At 63.7% G+C, this 16,475-nt stretch overlaps 1 protein-coding gene across 14 annotated transcripts in view; it reads right to left on the reverse strand.

Moving 5' to 3' along the window:
* The window catches only part of PLEC (plectin), a 57,502-nt gene that overhangs the window by 27,629 nt on the left and 13,398 nt on the right, over nucleotides 1-16,475 (reverse strand). Inside the window, exon 1 of one of the 14 annotated variants that reach the window (XM_060286901.1) lies at nucleotides 9,789-9,879. The exons of 10 other annotated variants lie outside the window; for them this stretch is intronic. In XM_060286901.1, coding sequence (XP_060142884.1) covers nucleotides 9,789-9,834 — 46 coding nt within the window. In that variant the 5' untranslated portion in view covers nucleotides 9,835-9,879. Of the gene's footprint in view, nucleotides 1-369; nucleotides 497-6,108; nucleotides 6,803-9,788; nucleotides 9,880-16,475 lie in introns of those variants that run through there. 3 more of the 14 variants (XM_060286900.1, XM_030875977.2, XM_030875981.2) reach the window with 3 other exon arrangements.

Consider the following 16,475-nt stretch of genomic DNA (forward strand, 5'->3'; position numbering starts at 1 on the left):
GTTTCTGTGCACAGTCACCTGTGCTCACCCTGTCCCTGACTGCTAGGGAGGGACCTCCCTTCCGGACTGGATGCTCCTGCACTGCCCCTGCCACCCACTCCCCACATGTCCGGAGCCCCCCCTCCCAGCAGGGGGCTCCAGGCTGATGAAGCCACATTGCCCCGGCCCTGCCCAGAGAAGCAGGGTAGGAGGCGGGGGCAACACCGCTTCTGAGCACGTGCCAGAGCCGCTTCCCCCGGGACGGAAGGGGAGGGCGTAGGGAAACGCAGGGGCGGGAGGGAGGCGGCCCCTTGCCCGCCCCGCCCTCAGCCTCCTGACGGGGTGGCGGCTGGTGACAGCAGCCCGGGCAGTAGCCACCAGCGGGCTTACCTTGCTCATCCTGCGCCTGCCGGCGCCCCCTGTGCCAGTGCCACACAGCGGCCAGGGTGACAACGTGGCCCACGACCACCAGGGAAGGGAACAGACTGCCCGACGGCTCCATGGCTCTGGAGAGCAGAGCAGGCGGAATCGCCCTTCGGAAGGGCTGCTCGAGGCCGGGCAGCCCCCTCCCTTCCCCGAGCGGAGAGGACGGCGGGGGGGTGCCCGGGACCAGGGACCGCCCCCTGCAGGACCGCCCTACCACCGTCCGCCAGGCGCCCAGAGACCGGCCCTGGCGCTGCTGCCGCTGCCGCTGCCGCTGCCGCTGCTGCCGCACCAACTGTGCTCCCGCCAGCCCCCCTCTCCCCCCCTCCCGGCCGCTCCGCGCTCCCCACCCTCCCACGGCGGCGCCGGCTCAGCTGTCCCAGCGCAGCTATCACGCTGTCACGCTCAAGGTTAGCGGGAGCCTTAACCCCTGCCCACCCTCGGCCACACCCGCCAGGAGGAGGGGCCTACGGGGAAGCCAGGCCGAGCGGCAGCCCCCCCACAGCCTGGGCCCTGGGCGGCCTCAGCACAGTCCTGCCCCCACCCCCACCAGGAGGGCGACCGTGGTGCCCGAGCACCCCACTCTGCCTCCAAGGGTACCCTCTGGTGACAGCTGCCAGCACCCCAGCCCTCGCTGGCCTCCCAGGCTGGCAGCTGACCTAACCACCCTCAAAGACAAGCGGCCAGAGCCCCGACGCACGCCCCTACCCGCCACAGGACAACAGACAGGGTGCGGGGGAGGGGCCCAGGTGCCGGCCTGGAGAGCAGACCGTGCACAGAGGTAAGGACAGAGCCTCCCACCCGCGGCCCCAGCCAGGCTTTCGAAGGCTGCCCCACCTACCCGGCACAATCTTCATTGGGGACAGTGGCGGGAGCCCACGGGTCCGACTGGGAATGGGTGCGGGGTGTGGGGAGGGTCACAGGCCCCTCGGAGGGAACAGTGAGCCCGGCAGTGGCGGTGGTGCCGCTGACAGCAGCAGTGCCTGTGTCCGTGGGGGAGGGGAGGGGTGGGCAGGGGGCCCGGGGTATATAAATATCCAAGGAGGCCCAGCGAGGCCCGTCATGTGTCCAGACTTAGAACATGACGTGCAGAGCGAGGGCACCTGGGCCCAGAGCCTCGCTGGAGCCCAGGCTGACTGGGCGGCACCACCCCACCACCCGACGCTCCCCCCAGGCTCCCACGGGTGATTCTAATAATAAGAAGCCTCCTGGAACAGGCCGAGCAGCGGCATGTGGGCCTCGGGGGCTCACGTCCCCCTTGAATGGGGCACAGCCCCGCCCTGCCGGCCTCGTGGGGTAGGGACAGCAATGGGGGAGCACTCGGAAAGGCCACACAGGCAAGGGCTCCCCCCACCCCCCTGCACAAATCACAGGACGCAACACCTGGCCCAGAGGGACGGGACGGCCTCCCCAAGGTGACATCTCAGGTCAAATCGGGCTGGGCCACGTGAGCACCCGCCCCCCAGCTCGGGCCGTGCCTCCCACCCCAGGACAGTCCCAGTGTCTACGCTGACCCCACCCAGACCCCATCAGCAGCGGGTCTGCAGAACGCTTGGGGCCGAGGTACCGGCCCACATGACATCCTGGACTGACCCAGGCCTCAGTGCGCTCAGGAAACAGGACGTGGGGGTCACGGTCCTTCCCCTCTCCTCCCAGCAGCCTGGACCCCTCAGGCCCGAGCAGACAGAGCACTGGGGTTGGTACCCCATTTTGTAGCGCTTCCCCTGTGTCCAGCACCATTCTATTCCAATCCTCAGAGAAAGCTACGGAGTAAGCCCCGTGTATTACTGCATCGTACAGATGAGGAAACCAAGGCACAGAAAGGATGAGGGGCTCACCCTCGGTCACACAAGGCTGTGATGTCAGCCCCGGCGGTCTGCCTGGAGTGCGTGGTCAGCCTGTAGCAAAGCACGGCAAACCACACTTGGCCTCTGGCCGCCGGGATAGAGGCCCCCTGGTCCACATGGGGAGGCCAGGGGCAACGATAAGAGGACCGGAGGGGTGAAGGGGTGGAGGGCCAGGTCACCCAAGCCTCCTGCCCATCAACCCCGTGCCTCAGAAACTCACTTCTGAAGGAAACTGGCCTGCAGCAGCCAGCTCTGGAGGCTGGGACTGGGCTCCTCAGAGGAGTCAACAGCCGGGGGAGAACCACTCCCAGAGGCAAGGGTGTCCCTCGCTCGAGGGTGGTGGGCAGCACCCCCTGCCCCCCGCCAGGGACCTGGGGCACGGCCTGCAGCTCCCAGAGCCTCCATCCCACACCACACACGCCCGGGCACCTCTGAGAGGGAGCCGTGCCCATCCCCGAGTCCCGAGTCTCGAGTCCTGCCCCTCCAGGGCCCGGCCACAGGCTGGAGGGGAGAGGCCTGGATCCCTCCCTCCCAAAGGCCTGCAGCCCCCGCCCAGCCCTGCCCTACCTTGGCCCAGCTGAATCAGCTCCTCCATGCTGAACCTGTCCATGGCTGCCGACTGGTAGAGAGGAAAGGAAGGGAAGGCAGGAAGGAGGGAAAGGATGGGAGGCGGAGGGCAGGCTCGCTGGAGCCCTGGGAGCCGTGGCTCCTCCTCACGGCCACCCCTTAGTCAGCAAGCCCAGCAGAGCCGAAGCTCAGCGGATCAACAGGTCGGACCAGCCTGCCTGCAGCCCCTGAGCCCTCAGGCGGGGCCAGAGGACCGGTCTCCCTCCGGTGCCTGCCCAGCCCACCCCGGCCCACCCCGCAGCCTCCCCCTTGCTGCACAGGCCCCACCAGCCTGCGCCTCCCCGGCCCCTCCTGGACCCCTCCCCGCCATATCCCCCACGACCAGCTCAGGCGCAGCCACCACGGCCTCCAGCCCTGACAAAGGTGACATCTCTTCACTGAGTCCCAGCCTCTGCGCTCCTCCCCTCCCCGGGCGCTGGCCTGCCCAGCCACCGCAGAACCCAGTAGAAGACAAATCTAATCGTGCCCCGCGCGCCCTGCTTAGAAAACCTGCCAGAGTTCTGCAGATTTCTCCGAAGACAGCCCAGACTCACGGAAGGCGGGCTGGGGCGCCACGCGCCGTGAAAAGGAGCACGGCAGCTCTGTGCGCTGACTCTGTGTCCCCTGTGTGGGGGACAAGCTGCGTGGGAGAGCCAGGTGCACAGCGGGGTCAGGAGAAGCAAGACCCCGAAGGCAACCTGCGTCTGCCGTGTAAGACGCTGTCGGAGCAGCACAGGTGCTGAGGGCGTTCGGACGGTACCTCTTCTCTACAGAAGGTTCAGTTCACTCTGAATTTTAAGCCACGCCGAGCATTACCACTTGAAACAAATGAAATTCATATATAAAAACCCATTCCACGAGTTTTCTATCACACAAAGCAACCCCAAATTCCTCGCCCTCCCGCCACCTGGCCTCCCTCTGTCCCTCCTCCTGCCAGGCGGCTCTTGGCCAAGCGTGGTCCTCGTCACTCCACACAGGGGCCCTCCCTGCTAGCTCTGCATCCAGCCCATCCCCAGACGCTGGGGGCTCCCGGGCCGGGACTCGGCCTGGGTCTGGCTGGTAAGTGGCTGAACAAGCGAGTGGACACCTTCCCACTCGGAGGAGCAGACCAGCAGGGCACAGGTGGGCGGGTGGCCTCACGGTGGGGACCGTGGCGCGGCAGGCACAGCTGACTGCCCTGCAGCGTCCGTCACTCCCCAGCCGGGGCTGGACGTGCACAGGCAGCCCACCTGACCAAGGCCACTCTGGTAAGCAGGGCGGCTGGCCCCAGGGGCTGTTGACCTGGTCCTTCTGCAAGCTGACTGGGGGGCGAGGCTGTGAGGAAGGAGGCGGCTGTGTGGCTCATCACTTGATAATTTTTAAAACCCTGGGAAGTCGATGGTTCTAAATGTCATCAGAACCTTCGTAGCCAGCGTGTGGAGCGTCACAACCCCTGCAGACCTGGATGTAGCCTGTGCCACACCCAGCACCCAAGGCACCCTAGGCGTCCTCCTGTACCCAGAGTGGCACTCAGATCCTGTGCTAGGCCTGAGGGACCAAGGGGAAGGGGAGCCCACACCCGCCGGCCCTGACTCATCCTGGAGCTGGAGCTCATTTCCTGTTGGAAACTCTGAGCTGCCACCGGCGACTGCGGCCGGGAAGGGAAGACTGAGTCACCTCCGTCAGGGCTGCGGGGTCCCCCCCACCCCCCACCCCCGCTCTGCCCACTGCAGCCACACCCAGTCTCCCCTCCTGGCCCACGGCCAACTGCCCGCCCAGCCACCATACCCAGCCCAGCCAGGCCACAGACAAGGAAGGAAGGAGCGAAGCGGAGGGAGGGGCTTGAGCTCACCACACCCCCGACCCAAGAAGGGGGAGAAGGCTTGTCCACCAGCCACTGAGCAGGGTAGGGGCAGCAGCGAGGTGAAGGTTGGGGGAGAAGGCTCAGGCCGAGAGCCGGCCACCGGGTGCTTGGTCACAGCTGACCAAGCACCCAGCGAAGCACTACTGACTCTTTGTGGGTGTCACTGTCACCCCATTGACAGGAGCTGGAGAGGCCGTGTGGTGAGCCCGAGGCTGCCCCTCTGCCCACAGCCTCACTGATCCTCCCAGATGGGCTCCCACACCTAGGCCCGAGTTTGCGGGTCCAACCCAGACCAGGCCAGGGCCGGCGCTTCCGCTCAGCACCTGGGCCTGCGCCTGGGTCCCCAGACCACGCTCATTTACCTGGCAAACTCCTACCCACCCTGCTAGCCTCACCCCAGGCCCCCCTGCCAACCCCTCAGAAACCAAGTTCCTCCCCAGGTAGTGAGACACAGAGACGGAAGCAGGTGCGGGCTGCCCCACCTCCACGCCAAGGCCAATGAGCTCCAGAAGCGCATGTGTGAGCCTCGAGCTGCACGGGACCCTCTGCCCATCTGGGTCCTGCAGCACAGGTGCTTAGGGACAGAGGGATGCCACAGAGCAGGGACACAGCAAGGGCTTGCTGGCCACCTCTGGGACAAGAGGACCTGTCCCATCCTCTGAGACCTGGCTCCCGCTGGGAAGGATCTGCCTAGACCCCAGGCTGGGCCCTGCACCCGCCATGCCTTGGCCTCAGGCCCCGCGGCAGATGTTCCTACCTAGGGTCTGCTCTTCTCGCCCCAACCCAGGGCTGCCCGTCTAGGCCATCACCAACCCCAAGCCGACCAAACGGCCAGTCACAGTATCACGTCTGTGCCACACAACCATGGGGGCAGGTGCCACCCCAACTGGACAAACTCAAGGCTCAGAAAGGTCAGGGAGTCACCCACACTGTTGGAGAGAAGCTACACTGCTGTCCCATCCCAGCACCTCCTCTGCATGCCCCCACCTCCTGCTGAGAGGGCCTCAGGGCCGACAAGTCGCTGGGCTGGGGGGGGATGCGGGGGGGGGGGCGAGCAGGGCATAGGACAAGGGCAACGCTGGGGAGAGGGCTGAGGGTGCGGCCAGGGCTGTGTTAACAGCTGGTCCTGCCAGTCCAAGAACCACAAGCCCCACCCCTAGCTCCGGGGTGTGCCTGGGGATGGGCTGGCAGTAACCCACCGGCTCCTCCTTGGCCTACCCACCCCAAGGTCCTCAAGCCAGGAGGAGGAGCCCTGTGGGTCCACTGACCAGAGCGCGCAGGCAGAAACAGCGCCCCCTGCTGGCGGGAGCAAAGCTTTTGCACACTGGCTGCCCACCCCAGCCCACCAGGCCCAGGCCCCGGCCCCAGCACTCCCTCCCATCCCCCACCCTGGGGCCAGGACACAGCTACCTGCGGCTGGGGCAGGCTCCCGGCCAGGCCTCGCCAGGGTCCCTGGTGTGGTGGCGGGCACCACAGGGGGCTCAGGTGCCCCCTCCTCAGGCTCCTTCCGGCGGTAGACCCACCGCTCCTCACGGGTAGGGTCCTCGGCTGGCAGCGGCCCCCGCTTGGGCGGGCAGCCCAGGGGACCCTGCACGGCCTGCACGTGGGGGGTGCGGCGGGCAGGCATCACCATGGCGACAGGGCGGCGCACCCGCTGCAAAGAGGCGGGCACGATTTCCGGCGGCAGGTGCAGGTACTGGCGCAGGTGGGCAATGCCCTCGTTGGTGAGGTACCAGTAAAAGTGGCGCCAGGCGAAGGTCTCCCGCACCAGGCCCCGCGCCCGCAGGGAGGCCATGGCGCGCGTGACCTGCAGGTTGGTGACACCGGGCACGTGGGGATGCAGGCTGCGGGGCCGCCGGTCCTTCTTGGCTACCATCACACCCTCGCGGAAGAGCACCTCGTAAATGGTCCGCAGCTGGTCCAGCGGCATGAGCATGCCGGCCACCATGGCTGCCTGAGCCGGTGAGTCGAGGGCGCTGGCGAGTCGAGGGCGGCGGGCGGGGCACAGGGAGGAGGGCCAGGAGACGCCCTCGGCACAAGGTGCAACCGGGGCCGAAGGGTAGGCAGGCCGTGGCGCTGAGCTCGAGGGCGCGGGCTCCGGGCTTGTGGCTCGCGGCGCCTGGCTCTCCGGCTCCGTGCGATTCCTGCCGGCACTGCGGCCTGCCCACCGCTTGCGCGAGCCTCCCGCCTGCCCGCCCTTCAGGACGCCCAGGCCGGCCCCCTCTGACTCAGCAGCAAGGGCGGCCCCTCCCACCCTCAGCTAACAGGGCCCCTCGCAGAGTGGGGGGCACCTCGCAGCAGCGGCCATCCCCAAGGCAGGTCCCCTCCCCTCCCAGGCCCGCGGCTCCACGTCAGAAATTACATCAGTTTCTAAACACTTCCTTCAGGGTTCCTAAGATTAGGGGGAGGGTGGACGGGAGTGCCTGGGGACCCAGAATCTAAAAGGCTGGCAGAAGGGAAGCGGGAGCGGAGAGAGCAGGAGGGTCCTTAGGCCCGGGACCCAACTCAGGGTTGTGGTCTCAGAGCCTCAGGGATTCACAAGGACCTGAAGAGGAGGGCTGGGCCGTCTGGGCAGGGGGTCCTCTAGGTCTAAGGGAGGAGAGCTGAGGTCTTGGGGGGACTCAAGGGCTGAGGGAAGAGCTGCGGTCTTGGGGGGGCAGAGGTCTGAGGGGAATGGCAGCGGCAGCTGCTGCAGCACATGGACAGGCTGGAGGCACCACTGGCTGCCTGCCATCAGGCAGGCAAAGGGACAGAGCCCCCACCTCCAAATGTCGGACCCAGACAACGGCCACCCTCCTTAACACTTGCCATGCCAGGCCAGATCAAGGGTGGGCCAGGAACAGGGAGTCGGCTGAGAGTCCAAGCACTGTGCGCAGGGCACAGGGTAGGGGCTCTGAGTGGCCTCCATCCACCACCGCCCCAGGCCAGCTGTTGGAGGCCAGACGCTCTCAGCTGCCACAGGGACCCAAAGCCACCCGCGGCCCAGAGCCCCTGCCGCCAGGAGACACCCCACCCTGGGCAGCCTGAGTGCCTCCTTTGAGCCAGCTGGACAGGAGGGGAGAGTAGCACCAGGCTAGAAGAGGGTCGGGGGCCCCAGTGAAAGGGGGACCAGCAGCAGGGGGGGAAGGGGCTGTGTGCTCCACGTGAACACCCTGCAGCCTGGCCCGGCCACGCCCAGCAGTCACCCTAGGCCCTCAGAGCTGAGGCTCCAACCACGGACATCCCGCGCCTCCCCATTCCACCCAATACCCCGCTCTCCCACTTGGTGCTGCACCACTCACACCTGCACCCGCGCTTTCTCCCCTCCCCCAAGCGGACACACCCATTCCCAGCACTGCTAACTCGGGAACTGTTTATAAATAGGGCGGAAGGGGGGGGATCCCGAGGTGGGAGGCTCGGGCGGGCAGGCGGCCAACAAGCTGCGCATGGGGGCGGGTTTATGAGGCCGTTGCCATGGCAGTGCAGAGCCGGCTCCCAACACACACAGACACTCTCACACACACACACACACACACACACACACAAAGAGTTGTGGCAGAGGAAACTGCAGGCACAGCCAACTGTTCCCACAGCCCGGCCCGCCAGCTCTGCGGCGCCGCTCTCCCTCCGCCGGCGGGAAGGGGACCATCCCCGCGGGACACCGGCCGGGGAGGGCGGGGCGCCGGCTCGGGGAGGACGCCCAGCAGGCGCTGGAGTGGGCAACGGCCACGCCCCCTCAGACTAGTGGCGCCTGCGGACCCTGCCGGGCACCACGGCTGTGGCTTAGAGAACCAACACCAGCTGTGGTTTCAGGCCAGCACTCAGGCCAGTGGCCCGGCCCGGCCCTGTGCCCACGGAAGACCCACCCCTGGCCTGACCCTCAGCCCTCCCCCGGACCTCCTGCGCTCCCCCTGCCCCACCCCGATCTCCCGTGCAATCCCCTGCCCACCCCACAGCCCCACTCTGACCTCCTCTCCCCCCTAACCACCCCATACGTCCACCGCGCATTTCCCTGGTTTGATTCCCCGACCTAACCTCTCAACCCCCAAGCCTCCTACCAAACCGACCCCACAGCATGCCCCCTCCCAAAATGACTCCAGGCCACACCCAAGGCCCCCAGACCTAAGGTCTCTCCTCCTTCCACACAGACTTGCACGGGTCTTTGGCCAAGCCCCTCAGCCCCGTGACAACCCACGCCATCCCCGCAGGAGAGGGCAGCAGTTTGCAACGCTGAAGAAAGTGGGGGGTGGGTGGGCGGGGCACGAAGGGGAATCCCCCTCCCTCCCACCAGCCCCGCCCTCGGGGGTTGAGGGGAGGAGCAGGCAGGAGCCTGGAACTAGACGTTCCCGGTCTGGCCCGCGGTGCCGGCCTCGGCACGCCTCCCTCTACCCCATCCCCCCACCCCCGCGCCCCCCAGGTCCCAGGGCTGGGAGAACACCCCTTTCTGCCCTGCCCCCACCCTGCGGGAACCGCAGCCGCAGTTGCTGATTCAGCACAGGAAGGACCGGGGCGGACAACCAGGGCGGCCTCCTCCACCCCACTCCAGGTCCCTCCGGATCTCCAGGGCAACCAGTCGGGGTCCTTGGGCAGCCCCAGCCCCCCCCCCATTCCGGAACAAAGAACCGCAGTGTGGACTTGCCCGGGGCCAGCCCGCCTGGCGCCTCCCCCGCCAGTGATCGATCCCCAAGGCCCTGCCCTGTCCCCTTCGACGCTGGGGGGCAGGCCGACAAGCGGGGCGGGATTCGGCAGAGTTCGGGAGGAGAGAAAGTGCGGATCCGAGAGGTGGCGGAGGCCGGCTCCCACCTCCGCCCCGCCCCCGCCGCTGCAGTAGCCCGCCCCGCCCCCCGACACTCGCTGCAGGGTTGCAGGGCTGCAGGGCTGCGGGGCTGCGGCTGGAGTCACCCCCGCCAGCTCCAGGCGGACCTCGCGCCAGGTGGAGTCCCGGCAGAACACGGACATGGGGTCTCCTGCGGCTCCGGCTCCCCACCCACAAAGCTGCCCCCAAGGCGGCAGACCCCGACCGCTGCCCTGTGGGGGCTGCACCCAGCCAGAGGTCACTGCCTGGTCCACACTCCCCACCCCCCGGCTCGGTCCCCATCCCCGGCCCGCACCTTTGAGGGAGCTGATCTCATGCTGGATGGCTCTCGAGGGGTCCATGTCTCCGCCGGGGCTGAGGGCGGTGCGCGGGCCGCCACGCAGAGTCCAGCCCCGCACTGCACTGCCCAGGCCAGAGCCGCAGCCTGGGGGAGGAGCCGGGAGGCGTGGGGCGGGGCTTGCCAGCCGGGGCGGAGCCTCAACTAATCAATGCGCAGTGCAAGGCCGGCCCGAGCTTGCTCCCGTCTACACCGCCCCCATCCTCCCAGACCCCTGCTCCCGGTCACCTGACCCCGGTAACTCCAGCCGGACTGCCACGCCATCAGGCTGGATCCAGGCGTGCTTGGATGGCCCACGCCACCCCCCAGTCCCTGGGCCTCCACCGCGGGCCACCCTCAGAGTGCCGTCCTAGCCGCTCCTGCACGTGGCTCTCCTGGCCTCGAAGTCATGGCCACTCACTCCCTGCAGGAGATACCCACCGGTCTGGACCTCCTGGCGACCTCCCCAGCCAGCATCCTGGGTGAGGAGAGAAGGTAGATCCCACCGGGGCAGAGGCTGGAGGCTCCTTCATCACCACCATTCACTTCCCCCCACTTCCATGCCCTCTGCCTTCTCCCCTCAGCTGGGGGCCCTCCTCCACCCACATGCGCCTCTGGGTCACCTCACCCGGTCCTGTGACACTCTGACTCCCAAGGTGACACATTCAGCCTCTGCCTCTCCAACTCAGCAAAGACCCACGAAGCTTGTCTTGGGAAGTTCCTGTCTTCCCGGCTCTGCGGATGTACCACCATCTACCACCCAGCAGCTCAGGCCAACACCCTAGGGTCCTCACCCCCATGGGTCAGCCCCACAGGTCCTGGTGGCTCCACCTTCCAGTCTGTCCACCTGCCACCAACTGTCCGGCTCAGCAGTCTCCTTGCACCACCACCCCTACTGCTGACAGGATCAGCCTCCTGGCCACTGACTGTCACTGCCTGCCCCCTGGGGAGAATGACAGCGCTGGCACTGCTGGGGTGGGGTCAGCTCTGCCCTCCTCACGGTGCCGCAGGAAGCCGCGCAAGCCTCACCGACACCTCGGGCACGTGCACCCAAGCGCGGCTTCAACGTAAGCCCCAGGATTGGGCCCTCCCGCCCCACCCTGGTCCTCTGTGCTGGGCTGTGGGGGACAGACACAGCCTCCGTCTCCTGCCAGGCCCACATCCAGATTCTTCCTCCATCCTCACCCCAAGGCCCCTCCCGGCCCCTTGAGGCCCACACCTTGCCCAGCCAGGCCGCTGCCTTTAGGCGACCACTCTTCCTACAGGCAGGCCCACCATGTGTTGGGTCAGGACGTGGTGGGGGGGAGCGCGGTGCCCGCAGGTACCGGCTGATGAGCAAAGAAGCGGGTGCAGCCCTATACTGGCTGAAGGCCTGATGTTCTAGGATCCCTCACAACCCCATCCCTGCCCCTCTCAGGACTCAGCCAGTCCGGGGCACAGGCAGGTCTCAGGAAAAAACAGCGGCAGACCTGGGATAAACAGGAATATGAGAAATTAATAGAGGACTTTGTGATTCCTTACATCTAAATTCCTATTACTTTTTTATTAGCCACGTCCAGATGAACCTAAATCCAAACTGTAACTGAAGAGTACTTCCTAACTAGATCTCAAATGAAACAGATAGATACTTAAACAGAACTAAAAACTATAGGAAAACTCACCCACACACAAAATTAGTGCTGGTTCTAGTTTTAAAACTGCATATAATTGAGAGTTCCCTGGCGGTCCAGTGGTAAGGACTCAGCGCTTTCACTGCTGTGGGCCAGGGTTCAATCCCTGGTTGGGGAACCAAGATCCCACAAGCCACACGGCACGGCCAAAAAAACAAACAAAACTGCGTATAATTGAATTTTATAAGATTATAATTTTAAGCTACTGAAAAGATGAGGGCAGAAAGCAAGTAATGGGGTAACACAAGGATCAGGCGCAATTAGGTGGCTTTTCCTAACTTTTCAGAACCATGGGGACAGAGAAGGAATGTCCCAGGCCCTTAACTGCCCCCTCAAGTCACGCTGCCCACCCGAGAGTGGCCACTGCAGTCACCGGCAGCCACTTGCAAATGAGGGCTCACAGAGAAGGGGTGGCCAGTGAAGAGGCCTTTGGCCTGCCCCTGCCCAGTCTGCCCCAAACGGTAGCCCCATGGTGTGGCCTGGGAAGTGGGCTGTGGCCACGGCCCCTGGATAGAGTCCACGGGACACACTGAGCCCATTCCTTGGTTTCTTCCCAGAGAAAGGGGCAGCTAAAGTGGGGCCGTGGAAAGACAGGCTGCAGCTAGCCAGCAAAGGAGGCGGACGTACATACGAAGGCCCCAGGTCAAGAGAAGAGGAGTCTGGCCAACCCCAGAGAACGTGTGCGTGGAGGGCACCTGGACACAGAGCTGTAGGCGGGGTTCCCCTGGACCAGGGAGGCCCCTCGGACTGCAGTGGGCAAGGGCCTGGGGGTAAGAGATGGGGGCAGTGTGGCTCTGGTGGGTGAGATGCAACGGCCCTGGCCCTCCCGACAGTCCTCAGCTTTCACGGTCTCGCTGCCCAGGAGATCTAGTCCCAGGGTCCTCAAGAAAGCAGGCTGTCTGACCCGGCACGGCTTCCCCACGCCCAGCCGGGGTCCTGTCAGGTCGCCTGCACCAGGGACTCGCCTCATGCGCAAGGCTGAACGCTCTTGAAGCTTTACTGCAAATTCCAGGAGGCAGCTGACACCCCTGTGGTTCCTGCGACCCAAGCTGAGCCCCTACGCCACAGCCAGGCCCCCTCCTTCCCAGCCCCTCTGTCTGCGACAAAGCACCCCCTCCTCACAAGCCTCCTGAGACCCTGGCAGGTGTGGCCCCAGGTCACAGCCCCCACCATTCAGACCACACCCCTGCTCCCAAGGCCCGGTCCGCCTTCCCGTCCGTGTTCCTCACCAAGGCTCCCCAGCTTCACTCCTGTGCCCAGCCCTGGGCAGCCTGCCCTACCGGGGCTCACTAGTGACTGGTGGGCAGGTGATCCTGTGCAGGGGTGATATGTGACAGCTGTCGGCCCTGCCGGTAGACACCATCCACACAGGGTCCCCCATAATCACCCAGTGAGACCCCGCTACAGACTGTGCCTGTTCCCTGCAGTGGGAACAAGGGCCATCTCACCTGCACCACCAGGCCTCACCCCACAGCCGTCACCTGGCATTGACCCTGACCTGGGGAAGCTACCAGGCTGGGCAGGAGGAGAACGCTCCTCCACGTGGGCAGCCACTGGCTGACGAAGGCGGGAGCTCAGCTAGACCAGCCACCCTGTGCGGCTCCACCCACAGGGCCAGGTCCACAGCACTGCGGTGGGTGCCGCCAGGGCCCCAAGGGTCCTGGTGATGGCCCAGGAGGCATAGAGGGTTCCCGTTTGGGCCCCATCCAGCTCTCTCTCCCTGTAGCCCAGTTCAAAAATTGCACCGTTACCAGGTGTCCGCCAGAGACCTCGGGCAGGGACCCTGGGTCCCACCCCCATGTTCCGTCCATCAGGAGGTCCCATCATTCTGCCCCCCCAAATATCTCGCAAACCTGTCCTCTTCCCACTGTCTCCACCGCCACCCTCCTCCCCTTGGAGACAGCCCTGGCCTCCTCGCTGCCTTCCACCACCAGGCACTCAGCGGCCACAGCCCCGCTGCCACACCTGCTCTATCTCAGGGCTACAGAGAGCCTCCCGGTCCTGTCCTGTCCTGTGTCGTCCTGCTGCACAGACCCCTCTGCGGTTTCCTCCAGCAGGGACAGTGGGGACAGTGCTCTCACACAGGGATGACTGTCTCAGCACCCCTGCACCCCAGGCCTGGTCAGAGGCGTCCACGCAGGGAAACCAAGCAGTGGATGCTTGCAGTTCAAGGATGAGGTACTTCCCAGGAACGCTATTAATAGAGGTTTACTTCGTTAATAGATTGAAGGAGAAAACCTGTATATTGATCTCAAAACTGCTGATAACTCATTTGATAAAAACTCACCAATATTTCTGATTTCTACAAAGTGACCCAGTAAACTGGGAAAGGAGGTCCAGGCACCCTCAGTATCTGAAGGGGATTGATTCCAGGACCCCAGCCAACACCAAAAGCCTCGGATGCTCAAGTCCCTTATAAAAACTGGAGTAGGGCTTCCCTGGTGGCGGGTGGTTGAGAGTCCGCCTGCCAATGCAGGGGACACGGGTTCGTGCCCCGGTCCAGGAAGATCCCACATGCCGCAGCCCAGCAACGGGAGGGGCCACAACAGTGAGAGGCCCGCGTACCGCAAAAAACAAAACACAAAAAAACTGGAGTAGTATTTGTATATAACCTAATACAGTGCAAATGCTATGTAAATAGTTGTAAACACAATGCAGGGACTTCCCTGGTGGTGCAGTGAATCCACCTGTCAATGCAGGGGACATGGGTTCAAGCCCTGGTCCGCGGAGATCCCACATGCCATGGAGCAACTAAGCCCATGCGCCACAACCACTGAGCCTGCATGCCACAACTACTGAAGCCTGCGCACCTAGAGCCCGTGCTCCGCAACGAGAAGCCACCGCAATGAGAAACCTGTGCACCACAACGAAGAATAGCGCCCGCTCACCGCAACTAGAGAAAGCCCGCGCAGCAACAAAGACACAACGTGGCCAAAAATAAATTTTTTTAAAAAAAAATACAATGTAAATAGCTGTCTTTGAGCACCCACAGCAAATTCAAGTTTTGCCTTTTGGAACTTTCCAGAATCCCCCCCCCCACAGTACTTCTTTTTTTTAAAAAAAAAACATTTATTTATTTATTTACTTGGCTGCACCAGGTCTTAGTTGCAGCACGCAGGATCTAGTTCCCTGACCAGGGATTGAACCCTGGCCCCCTACATTGGGTGCACAGAATCTTAACCGCTGGACCAGCAGGGAAGTCCCACCCCAATAGTACTTTTTTTTTTTTTTTGCAGTACGTGGGCCTCTCACTGCTGTGGCCTCTCCCATTGAGGAGCACAGCCTCCGGACGCGCAGGCTCAGCGGCCATGGCTCACGGGCCCAGCCGCTCCGCGGCATGTGGGATCCTCCCGGACTGGGGCACGAACCTGTGTACCCTGCATCGGCAGGTGGACTCTCAACCACTGCACCACCAGGGAAGCCCCCCAATAGTACTTTTGATCTATTACTTAAATCCCCAGTTGCAGACCGTGGATGGGGACGGCTGGCTGCATACCGTTAACATGAGAACAGACGTCCCTCCAAATCTGAGTGGCCACCGCCACCGCCCCAGGGGCCTCGCCCATAGGAAGTACTGGAAGCAGGAGCAGCAGGGCTGTAGGCTCAGCATGGTGGCCGGGACACCCCCAAAGCCACTCCCACAGGCGGCCAGGGCAAGCCTCCGGGCTCAGCGGGTGAGGCTGATCCAGTGCGTGTGAGGGGAAAGAACCTAGGCTCCGGATGCGGAGAAGCCTCTAACCTGATCTGCCAAGCGTTCAGAGTCTGCACCTCCTCAGCACCTGAACCAGTGCCTCTGACCACCTACCAGCACCGACAAAGGCGCTCACTCGAGTGGCCGCCTTTCAGCACCCTTCTAAAGGCCCAAGACATTTCTTATAGGCCAATAACGAGCTGGCAAAAGAGGGTGGGAAAAACCTTCATTCGCAGTGCAGGACAGAAACTACTCTGGAACAAGATAAATAAAAATCAGCGAGAACTTAACTTCAGAAAGCCCACAAGCACAAAGCAAGAACCAGACCCATGGGGAGACTCACATTCCCAATGCAGAGGTCCGACCTCGCAGGACCACTGTGCCCCGAGCTAGCACTGCGCTTCTGACCCACCCCCGCACCCCACCGCCGGCCCCGCCAGCCCTGAGCCGACTCTTTCTTTTTTAATTAATTAATTAATTAAGTTTTGGCTGCATTGGGTCTTTGTTGCTGCGCGCGGGCTTTCTCTAGTTGCGGCGAGTGGGGGCCACTCTTTGTTGTGGTGCGCGGGCTTCTCATTGCGGTGGCTTCTCTTGTTGCGGAGCACGGGCTCTAGGCGCATGGGTTCAGTAGTTGTGGCGCACGGGCTTAGTTGCTCCGTGGCATGTGGGATCTTCGCGGACCAGCGCTCGAACCCGTGTTCCCTGCGTTGGCAGGCGGATTCTTAACCACTGCGCCACCAGGGAAGCCCCGCTGCACCGACTCTTAATAATTGCCTCCTTCAGACACTCACATGATTTTATATCAGATCGGCGAGCTTCTGTTGTCTGTTTGAAACCCTGTCACTGGGTGCCGGGCAGGTGTAGGGAGTGAGCCCTTTCGGGCGCTGCTGTAGTACCTAGCGAACACCTTAGGAACTTTTTAAAAATATTGTGTTTGAATAGGAACTATTCCCCGGACGCAAACATGGGCCATACAGGGAAAAGTCTCCCCCCAAGATTGTCCCCTCTCCACCCCGCACACAGTGTGGAAATCACTGTCAAGATTGGCTTCCTCTTTATCCCTCTGAAATTTCTTTATGTGGAAAGTCACATAAATACAAACATGATTCTTGGTTTTCCCCCCTTTTAACACAAAAAGTGACACCTCGGGGCTTCCCTGGTGGCACAGTGGTTAAGAATCCGCCTGCCAATGCAGGGGACATGGGTTTGAGCCTTGATCCGGGAAGATCTCACATGCTGCGGAGCAACTATGCCCGTGTGTCAGAACTACTGAAGCCTGCATGCCTAGAGCCCGTGCTCCACAAC

The sequence above is a fragment of the Globicephala melas genome, chromosome 17, assembly GCF_963455315.2.
Source record: "Globicephala melas chromosome 17, mGloMel1.2, whole genome shotgun sequence".
Taxonomy (NCBI): domain Eukaryota; kingdom Metazoa; phylum Chordata; class Mammalia; order Artiodactyla; family Delphinidae; genus Globicephala; species Globicephala melas.